We start from the raw sequence: 11,042 nt of genomic DNA on the forward strand, positions 1-11,042 counted from the left end.
AAGCACCTTTGTGAGCAAGAGAGAAAGAGAAGCACACACACACACACACACACACACACTCCCTCCTTTTAGACCTCCATCGGTGCCCAGTATTCCATTCACTCAACACCGTCTATGTGTGGAACAGAGCCTACTTTGCCCCATTTACCCTGGGAGGGGACGGCAGACAGACAGCGCCGTAACAAGCTCGCGGCACAGATCCCTATCTGCACTCGGCCTTTTTCATTCATGCCTTCCCTGCACCGGGCACCTCTTCGCCTCCCCCATTGGCCCTGGATGTGAAAGAGTAGGGCCTTTGTCCAGACGCCGCCACCGATGCCGCGGTTTTATCTTTACAGCCGCACTGTACAATGCGCTTAAGGGACACGCTTCGGCTGCCCGTCCCGCCGCAGTCCTGGCCGGACGCTCATTGTTTAACGGAACCCCGGCTTGTAATAACCGCGCCGATTATTTTCTCCGCAGGTCGAGTCTCAACAAAGGCCATATGTCTGCAGGACCAGCGGGCGCAAGTCAACGCCAGCCTGTGCAACCCCCAGACCAAGCCTTCACTCGGCTCTCATCTGTGCAACACCCAACCCTGCCCGGCATAGTGAGTCCTGCCGAAAACCAGCGCCGACCACACTTTATTGATACTGCCGCGGCCGTTTCAATATTGTCTGCCAGCACGTGTGTTTAAATCCAGTCTAGGTGTTGATCAGAATTAGCCCGGAGTGGGTGGGGACTGTGGCTGTGGGGCAGGGTGCCGCGGGGGTGGCTGGAGTGGTCCAGCGCCTCCTCTCCAAACCAAACAGGATTAACATACCCTCCAGACAGGGCTAGCCTGGCTCCAGCGGCCGCTCCAAGGCGCAGAGCTCCGGCTTCCGGCGCCAAAGCCTCCTCGCAGAGCGAGTTGGAGTTCGGGAGGAGGGACGTTGAGAGTCCACCGCGGACACGACAGGCCAGCAGGGGCTTGTCCTTGTGGGGGACGTCATTAGGCACTAATGACACAGATCGAAATGTGTCGTCTGCATTTGACCGTCACCCTTGGTGAGCAGCGGGCAGCCATGAAAGGTGCCGTGGAGCAGCGTGCGGGGTTTGGGATTCATGCCAGCAACCTTCTGATTACTGGTCTGTTACGGCTCCACCTGCCTCACAATTAGATGGGTTGAAATGAATCGTATATCCGTTGCATCGCAACGCAGACGTGGATGATTCTGCATCGATGCAGCGCAAAACATAATCGATTGTTTCATAATGATGTTGCTCGGCATAAAAAATTCTTCTTAAAAAGTAGTGCCGGTAGTGACTACGCGCTCACCGGACGCCGCGGACGTCTGAGCTAGGCGTTTTTCTGTCAGGCGAGCTCGGCTGAACACAGACCAGTTTTCTCATTTCTTAACACTTCCATGCTTTGTTTCTACTAGACACTCGTCCAGTAGAGGATCTACTTTGACCGTGGTGTCCACCGCTGGACAGTTCGCTGGGTTTCATAGCTTACAGAGTTTGGTTCCAAACACTTCAGTATATTGGTGTCATTTTATATTGTATCATTATATATTGCGTATTGTGATATAGCTTGAGCATATTGCAATATTATAAATAGTGTCAGGACAATAAACCCCGACAGAAATAGGCGTTAAAACATTGCGTGTTTTAAAAGTTTTTTAAAGTTTTAAGGAAGTGGACTCGTAATCAGAAGGCTGCGGGTTTGAATGCCGAACTGCCATGGTTCCACCAAGGTCCTCTTGATCCCCACTGCTCACTAAGGGTGTTGGGTGTAAATGCAGAAGACACATTTTGTTGTGCTGCAGTGTGCCATCAAAACCACTTAAACGGAATAATCATTTCGCGGTTTACGTGTGTTACCGTGGTGTTTAGGACATTAAAATGAGAGCAGGGTGCACCTGTAAGGTGTGCACGTGTAGTTTTGTCTTCTGGAACATTTGAATCAGGATTTTGGTCTAAGTTCTGCTTCCCACCCTGTGATGGGGCTCTTAGCTCCTCTCTCTCTCTCTCTCTCTCTCTCTCTCCCCACTCCGGGCGGAAAGTGGGGGCGTTTGATTACCAGTAAGATTAGGGTCGTGCCTGTTCCCCATCCCAGTCGTTATCTCGGCCGTGGCCTCGCGTTTCCTCCTGCACTCGTGGTGGAGAAATGCTGCGCAGCCGTCCAGCCCGGCGTTGGAGTATCAGTTCCCCCCCGGCTCTTTCGCGCTCGGAGCTTCCTACTTCAGCGCGGTTCCCACAATTCGAGAAGGATTTGCACCCCGCAGTTGGAGACCCCGGCTTTGTTCTAGCGGGAGAGGTCTTAAATCGCTCCACTACACTTTACTTTCATAAACTCGCTTTCTCAGCACTTTCACAGCGCCAATGTAGTTTCTCTTGCTCGTTGTTCTGATTCGATTTATGCTTAAATTTATGGCCTTGAATAAAAAAAATGTGTGATTTCGAAAAGAAAGAAAATATCCTTTACACCCCAAAAAAAAAATCCAAAACATGGCCATACGTTCGTGAAAAAGAGGGGGAAAGTAGGATGGAGAAGAAAATGCTTGTCCTGCTTATCTTTCCAGCAAATATCTCCAGTGCTGACAGGTCTGTCCATGTTTTATTACAGCGAGGGAGAGTCTGTGTCCCCCGGGGTCAGGTCTGGTCTAGCTGGCCAGGAATCCGGCGCTGGGCCCCGGCCCCGGGGCTGACTCGGCACGGTCGTTGTGGGGGCCGCGGGCTTCTGTTCGCAGAGGAGCGCGCCAACATCAAACGCGGAGCAGGCGGCGCTTGTCCGTACGAGTGGAACGTTACCGGAAAAGATCAACCTTAGACCTTAAAGACTTTTGCAGTGCCCACAGTGCCTGTCTGTCTCTCCCGTATCCCGTCTCTGCTCCTCGTCCTTTCCGCTTTGTTTTGACGGATTAGCCAGTTTATTCTTTTGCTGTTTTGTGAGCTAAACATAGCTGTGCGGGGACTTTTCCAGAAATTTTTTGGTCTTCAGTGTGTTGGACAGTGCATTAAACGCCCCAACTTTGCTCACTTAGTTTATTGTCATTTTTTTTTTGATGTATTCAATGAAACAAGTAACCTGAACTCCTTCAATCTGATTACTACTCCGAAGGGTCATGTGGCAGTTTCTTCCTCCCATAACAGCAATATTCATTTACATTTACAGCATTTATCAGACGCCCTTATCCAGAGCAACCTACAGTCAGTCGTTACAGGGACAGTCCCCCCCTGGAGACACTCTGGGTTAAGTGTCTTGCTCAGGGATACGATGGTAGTAAGTGGGGTTTGAACCTGGGTCTTCTGGTTCATAGGCGAGTGTGTTACCCACCAAGCTACTACCATCCAATATTCATCTTGATAAATATACTCATACATTGTCATATTCATAGAACATGTCCAAATATTGTGCAAATAACCTAAAACATTATAATGCATGTATATAGAAGGCTTGAATGGTCCCTGAATGTTGTCCTTTTTGACGCATGTAAATTTGTGTCCAGCTTTAAATTACATTCGGGGGTTTTGCGTGTGCGTTATTCATCGGATGCTTTGTTTAGGGTGGAATTCGTGTCCAGGCGAAGGAGGGCGCCTCCGCAGCGCCGGACCGGTCGGAGATCCAGAGAGTGTGGCTCGGGCGTCGAGGCCGACCGCGGAATCCATGTCAGGGGGGGGGGGGGGGGGGGGGCTCTGTGCTCGGCCTTCTTCAAAGTTTCACTTTTTTGGGGCTGAAGTGTTCGTGGCCCCTTCAGTTAAATCCACGAGAGCTGTCTGATCCGTCTGCAGCACACACTGGATTCAAACCAGCATAAAATGTGTTGCACCTTAGCCAAAAGCACAAAAACCAGTCATGTGGGTAAAATGGATCAAGAATTGCACCGCTGGGCATGTGGACCCCATCTGGGCCTGTAGTAGGCGCGGCTCAAATTCAGACAAACCTGCCTTTGCTATCTGGGACGTTAGCCTTTTTTTTTTTACTTTATTTCAGTTTGTGGTGTGTGTGTGTCTGTGTGTGTGTGTGTGTGTGTGTGTGTGTGTGTTTTTTGCTGAGGTAGAGGGTGGAGCGGCTGTACAATCCTAAAATATACGATGCAGTGCTGTGGCGTGTAATGTGGTCGCAGGACTGATGAGCCTGGAGAGGCAAATCGGCACGTGGCCTGTCTCATAAACACCAACCTGCCTGGGAACCTGATCTTTTCTGGACCAACCGGATCTCTCTGTGCCCCCCCCCCGACAGCTGGACCACAGGCAAATGGGGGACCTGCAGCCGCAGCTGCGGGGGCGGCCAGCAGACCCGGACCATCCGCTGCATGAGGAGGGTGACGTACCAGCGGGAGGAGGCGGCGTCGCATTCGCTTTGCCCGGTGCTCGCTCCGGCGCAGGTGCAGCCCTGCAACACACACTCCTGCCCTCCAGAGTGGGGCACAGGCTCCTGGTCGCAGGTACGACTCCATGGGTTCTTACACAAGCACTATTTTTCTACATTTTCCCTAATCTTATGTGAAAAAATCGAACAAAACCGTTCTGTTAAGGCTCTCTGTAAAGGGTCGTCCAGAGCCTCTCACAGATCAGGAATTAAGAGACACTCCTCTGCCCTCTGGTGGTAGGCTGATGTAAGCACAAGTTCCAGCAAGTCACAAGCTGCTCCGTTATAATTCTCTTTAATATTCTAATAATGGAGCCAATTAAATAGCATTATTACTAATGTATTATATTTTGTTTAACTTACTAAGAGATTCTCTTGGGAACAAACATGTACTAGTAAGATTTCCCCAGCCCCTGTATTTTAACAATTCATATAGGAAAGTAAGAAAAGAAATCAAGCAGCGATCATCTTTTCTGTATAGAGTTTTATTGTGTAATTTATAAAAGGTTTACAAGAGGAAGGAAAGACACAATAGGCCTTTCCACATATTACACGCACTGCGAATAATATCCAGCCTTGAACAGAGAAATAGAAATGTACGATTTAAGGTAATATTTCTTGTTTTTTTGTTTTTTTTAAGTGAAGTGATTGTCACTGCAGTGATACACAGCACACGGTGCACACGGTGAAATTTGTCCTCTGCATTTAACCCATCACCCTGAGTGAGCAGTGGGCAGCCATGACAGGCGCCCGGGGAGCAGTGTGTGGGGACGGTGCTCAGTGGCACCTCAGTGGCACCTTGGCGGATCGGGATTCGAACCTTCTGATTACGGGGCCGCTTCCTTAACCGCTAGGCCAGCACTGCCCCCAGAGCATCGCCTCCCCGTCGGGGAATCAAACCAAGTCTGCGTACGGTTTACTGCATCTGCCGCTGACGAAGCATAGACTCTTTCCTGAAGACCCTTTAATTAAATGTTTTCCTGAAGGCCTCGCTTCATATCACATTTCACGGTTCCTTGGTTCCAGCGTCCCATTTTTAAACACAATAAAAGGCCGCAGCTCTTGGAAGTCCTTTTTTGGCTAAGCGGCTGGACGTCTGCCTCAGTCGCCGAGCTCACGCTGGGCCACGGCGACCGCATCTGTTCACACGGTGACCTTTTCTGTTACTTTTAGAAGAACTCTGTCCTTCACGCTGCTCACCACCTCTCCCTCTCTCTCTTTTTCTCTGCAGTGCTCCAAGACGTGTGGGCGGGGCTTGCGGAAGCGCGGCGTGTTCTGCAGGAGCTCTGACCCGGCCGCGCGGGCCGTGGTGGTGCCGGACAGTATGTGCAAACCGCAGCACAGGCCCAAAGCCCAGGAGACCTGCGTCCTCGGCCGCTGCCCCAAAAACGAGCGGCTGCAGTGGGTGACGACTGCGTGGGGCGAGGTACACTGATGCACAACGCCGCATACGTGCCCTCTGGGGACTTTTTTTAGGACATGATAAGCTGTCAGGCACGGGCCGGTGTGATCAGAGCCACAGCCCCCCTGTTGCGGCAGCACCGCATCGTCACCCGCCAGCTCAGCGCACCCCTGTTTCAGTCATTATTAGAGACGCGGGGTGACCTTGCCGTGCTCACGCTGCTGTGGGGGGGCTCACTCTGCGATGTGTGTGTGTGTGTGTGGGGGCGTGCAGCGGGCGGAGTCTGACGGGCCGAACACTCTCTGATGTCGTCTCCGCAGTGCTCGGCGTCGTGCGGCGCCGGCGTTCGGAGGAGAGAGCTACGCTGCGGGGAGCGGGACTCCCGGGGAGGGTACACGGAGTTCCCCGGCAGGAGGTGCAGGAACCTGCCCAAACCCGGCACAGAGCTCCAGCAGGCCTGCAGCCGGGGTCCCTGCCCCCAGCCTCAGCCACCACCCGCCCCTGGGCCGGGCCGGACCACCGGCAACGCAGTCCTGGGCTGGTACGCCTCGCCATGGCAGCAGGTACTGACTTTCATCTAAAAGGAAAAGTTCCTCAGCTGTCACATTAAGTGAAGTGATTGTCACTTGTGATACACAGCAGCACAGCACACGGTGCACACAGTGAAATTTGTCCTCTGCATTAAACCCATCACCCGTGGTGAGCAGTGGGCAGCCATGACAGGCGCCCAGGGTGCTTTGCTCAGTGGCACCTCAGTGGCACCATGACAGATCGGGATTCGAACCGGCCACCTTCTGATTACGGGGCCACTTCCTTAACCGCTAGGCCACCACTGCCCCGTCACACTGCCCCATTAAAGGTGTAGCTGCCAAATATTGCAATATTACAAAGGTTGTAATATCCTAGGTGAAACACAGGGTGGCGCATTCAGGTTTGCAGGTAGCGCAAACTATGTTGTTGGTAGGTGTTTGACCCGGAACGCTACGCCAGCGCTTATGGGACGGTCTGCTGTGCCACCAACTGCTGAACTTACATTAGACGTCGAGATTCGTTTAATTGTGTAGCATATAACAGAACCAAAAGAGAATAGCAATGTTACATCAAGCGCGTCAGCCAGGCCACATCACGTGTCAGGCACCTCAGTAGTTCGGTGAAAGACCAAACACCTTTAATAAAAGGAAAAGGCCCAAAATTAGACCTTAAGACAAGCACAATCTGAAAATATACTGCAGCACACAGGAGACGTGATGGAGAGAGAAGAGACGATGACACGGCTGAGTAGCTCTGAGAAACCTTTCATTAGTCAGCACCTTTAGAACCAGGTACCGATACAACAAGAGATCAGCAGCAGAGCAGCAGGGGAGGCATTCACCTAGGATCCAAATACACCCTCTACCTGCTCCGGTTACTCCCAACTACCAGGCAACAGCCGACTAATTCACCCAACACTCACACTAACGGTGGGTAGAACCTCGCCTCACAACCCCCAGAGGTGGCCACATGCAAATTAGCCCAGCCCTATTGGCTGCCAATGCCACAATATAAAACAACTATATATATATTTTAAGGCAAATTGAAAGGACTTTTCATTGGAAATATAGAAATAATATTGAATTTTGGTTTGTTTAAATCCAGTCATGGAATTATTTTCCCTGTTCCTCATTTAAACAGAATGCAATTTGCTCCAATATTCCAGTATTCATGGCACATTAAAACGTGATGCAATTCTGGAGACATATTGCATGTGAATACAAAACATTATGTAATGAATTATTATGTCAAAAGTGCATTTTAGCGATGGTAATGCACTAGAATATGCAATGTTGCAACATTTCACATGACCTTCAAGCATGCGTCATAACCACAAGCCACAAAACTTTTTTTGCATTTACGTTACATTTACGGCATTTATCAGACGTAGTTACAGGGAGTGGAGTTCCTTGCTCAGGGACACAATGGTAGTAAGTGGGGGTTTGAACCTGGGTCTTTTGGTTCATATTCGAGTGTGTTAACCACTAGGCTACTACCGGCCGTACCTCCTCGCTGTGCTGTCCTACAGGTGAAGGTATAACATGACCTCTTCCTCTCTGTCAGTGTTCTGTGTCGTGTGGGGGAGGCGTGCAGAGCCGCACCATCCAGTGTCTGAGGCAGGGACGGCCAGCGGCAGGCTGCTTGGCCCACCAGAAGCCCACAAGCTCGAGGGCCTGCAACACGCACTTCTGCCCGTCGCGGCCGGTTGCCCCGGCTCCACCGGCCGGTCCGCCCCCTGCACCAGTCACGAGAGGTACGCTGCATGCTGTACTCACGCTCTGAGCCACTTCGGTAGGCCCGTGCAAGGAGTGAGGTACTCTAAAAGAAGAAAACAATGTCTAAAAAAAAAAAGAAATTAAGTAAATATCGTTGCCGTACTGTGAAAAAACCAAATGAACCTGCTTTTAGTTGAAAAACAGCACATGGTGCACACAGTCAAATTTGTCCTCTGCATTTAACCATCACCCTTGGTGAGCAGTGGGCAGCCATGACAGGCGCCCGGGGAGCAGTGTGTGGGCGGGGACGGTGCTTTGCTCAGTGGCGGATCGGGATTCGAACCGGCAACCTTCTGATTATGGGGCCGCTTCCTTAATCACTAGGCCACCACTGTCCTAAATGTGTCCTCTGCTTTTAACCATCGCCCTAGGTGAGCAGTGGGCAGCCATGACAGGCACCCGGGAAAAATAAGCATAAATTAGGCAGCTTAGTTTATAAGAGCTGCTACTGCAATGAGAGAAAAACGCATTAAACAAACGACAGCTACACTGTACTTTTTTCAGTGTACTTATAACGGCAAATAAAGGAATATTAAAAGCAGTGCTTCCATTCCTACTCCTTGGGGACCCATCATTTGTATATTTCATGGCATATAAGATCAAAGTGAAGTCTGATCAGGAGTGTGTAGGACTGCAGGGCCGCTGGTTCTGTACCTGCACACATGCTGGGTGTATAACATCCACGATTCCTTCATGATTTGTTGAGTCTCGTAGAGTGTCTACATTTACAGCATTTACCAGACGGCCTTATCCAGAGCGACTTACAGTCAGTAGTTACAGGGACAGTCTCCCTGGAGACACTCAGGGTTAAGTGTTCTGCTCAGGGACACAATGGTAGTAAGTGGGGTTTGAACCTGGGTCTTCTGGTTCATAGGTGAATGTGTTACCTAATAGGCCACTGCAACCCAATAAGAATAACGTGCTTTTATACTTTTTCCCCCGGTACCTGTGTCCCCTGTCGTCGACTCCTGCAGAAGAGCAGCCCTGTCTGGACTACTTCAGCTGGTGCCACCTGGTCCCGCAGCACGGCGTCTGCAACCACCGGTTCTACGGGGAGCAGTGCTGCAAGTCCTGCTCCGCCAAGAAGCAGTAAAGGCCTCCGGCGAAAGACTGCACTGGCCGCGAGCTGCCCCACCCACACTCTGAGACCCACTTGTCACGCTGAGTTAAATAAAGCCACCAAGGATGTCCCCGGAGGTCGAAGGCAGGTGCACGGCATGGCGTAGAGCAAGACACGAAACCTTGTTCCGGAGGCCGTCGTACGAATCTGATCTATGTTGGGACCTGATCACCTTGTACAGTCACAGATGCACTAATTCTACTGTCCTCCTCCATCGTGGTGCCGTGGCGCTGTGGTTGTCCTCGTCGCATTTCTCTGTGTCTGAAGACAAAGTCCTGTCTTGTTAGGGAGCGAGACTGTGCCGTGAGTCCTGGCAACATTTCTTGGATGCAAGTGACCGGCAGGGACCTACTCGCAAAGAAGAGCAAATCAAAGGGAGGAGCATCTTCCCGGGAGCCCCGCAAGGCCGCTAATGCTGACCCGGGAACAGCCGGCATGCGTTACCCGCAGGACCCTGATTGGCGCCGACAGCCACCTCAGACTACACGGTTTTATCTAACGCTCATTAGCGAGGATCCATGTCTTGCGGCGCCTGGAGCCGCGGGGGGACGACAGGACGATGTAAACATCGGCACGGGACTGCGGAGTAACCCCTGACGCGCCTGGAAGAAGTGACAGGTCGCGCGGAGGGGGGCATCTGTGTCACTCTAGAGGGGCCAATTAGCCCCGGAGAGGACCGGGAGACGAGAGTTCCAGGCATGTCTGGACTCCACGTCACAGCGTGTCACGCGATGGTCGGGGTAGATGGGAAAAGGGTCGGCCCTTCATTTTCCAGGACAGCGTCAAGCGAGAATTCTCTCTAAATAAGGTCCCTGGTTCCGTTCCGACCGCCGTTGTCCAGAGGGTCGGAGTCTGGAAGTTTCTTTAGGCGAGTCCCTGCTTCTGGCCTTTTCCTGGGAGGCTCCCGCTCGTCCACACACCACAGTGTGTCAAACGTGTGTCAAATTCCGGTCGCCGGGACGCTCTCCTTCTTGCATTTCCTGTGTGTGTGTGTGTGTGTGTGTGTGTGTGTGTTTCTCCCCTCCTGCCTTGTGAAGCTGTCTGTTTATACAGCGGCTGGTTTGTTAGGACGCCGCTCCCTTCTGCTGTTCCGTCTCGCAGCCTCCTGGCGTCTCGGGGGGACCATGCGACACCCCCAGGTTTGTGTTTCGTGAGCCACTCGCCTCACTGACTTTACGGCGGCGCTGGCTGCTCCTTTCCCCGCCTCCTCAACGCGCTCCGGCGGGGAGGCGGCCGCCGCGCTCCTGTTTGCTCATGTACTCCCTGTTGCGCCTTTTTGTCTCATTTTTTTTGTACAAATCTTGTTTAAAATGTGCAAACTCTGCCCACCCTGTGTTGTAATGATTGAAAAAAAAAGTGTAATTTATTTCTATTAGACTTTGGCCGATACTGTTTAGAGGAAGCCACCTGTAAAATAGCACATTATTAAGTGTAATATTTAATTTTGTTGTTCTCTCTTGAGATTTTATAATAAAACTATATGAAGACGTACTTCCCCTAAAATGCCTAAAATTGCTGTGTGTGTGATTTTATGGAAAAAAATTTACTTAAGTGACTATTTTACATTTACATTTTTACATGCAAGTCAAATGCAATCCTATAGTCAGTGTGAGGTCATTGGTATAAAAGTATTACACCAAAACAACCCTTTTAAAGTCTTTGACACTTAAATTCAGGTTATATTGCCAAATATTCTTTATCTAGTCAGTAGTACAGGCCAAGTATACTTAACTAATATTTAATCCAATTAATTACAAAGTAACTTGAAGCCATACTCACCCAATAACAGTAAAAAAAAATGTTTTGTCCAAAACATATGAACACATTAGTATAATTATTGTTATTATTAATAGAGAAACGACAGAAGCTGTACATGAG

General features: G+C 50.7%; 1 protein-coding gene across 1 annotated transcript in view; it reads left to right on the top strand.

Moving 5' to 3' along the window:
* The window catches only part of adamts18 (ADAM metallopeptidase with thrombospondin type 1 motif, 18), a 42,530-nt gene extending 31,854 nt beyond the window's left edge, over nucleotides 1–10,676 (top strand). Inside the window, 6 exon segments of the mRNA XM_028956435.1 lie at nucleotides 463–589; nucleotides 4,208–4,412; nucleotides 5,568–5,762; nucleotides 6,059–6,301; nucleotides 7,833–8,022; nucleotides 9,019–10,676. Of these exon segments, the coding sequence (XP_028812268.1) occupies nucleotides 463–589; nucleotides 4,208–4,412; nucleotides 5,568–5,762; nucleotides 6,059–6,301; nucleotides 7,833–8,022; nucleotides 9,019–9,137 (1,079 nt within the window). The 3' untranslated portion in view covers nucleotides 9,138–10,676.
* The last annotated feature ends 366 nt before the right edge of the window (nucleotides 10,677–11,042 follow it).

Source organism: Denticeps clupeoides, chromosome 16 (assembly GCF_900700375.1).
Source record: "Denticeps clupeoides chromosome 16, fDenClu1.1, whole genome shotgun sequence".
Taxonomy (NCBI): domain Eukaryota; kingdom Metazoa; phylum Chordata; class Actinopteri; order Clupeiformes; family Denticipitidae; genus Denticeps; species Denticeps clupeoides.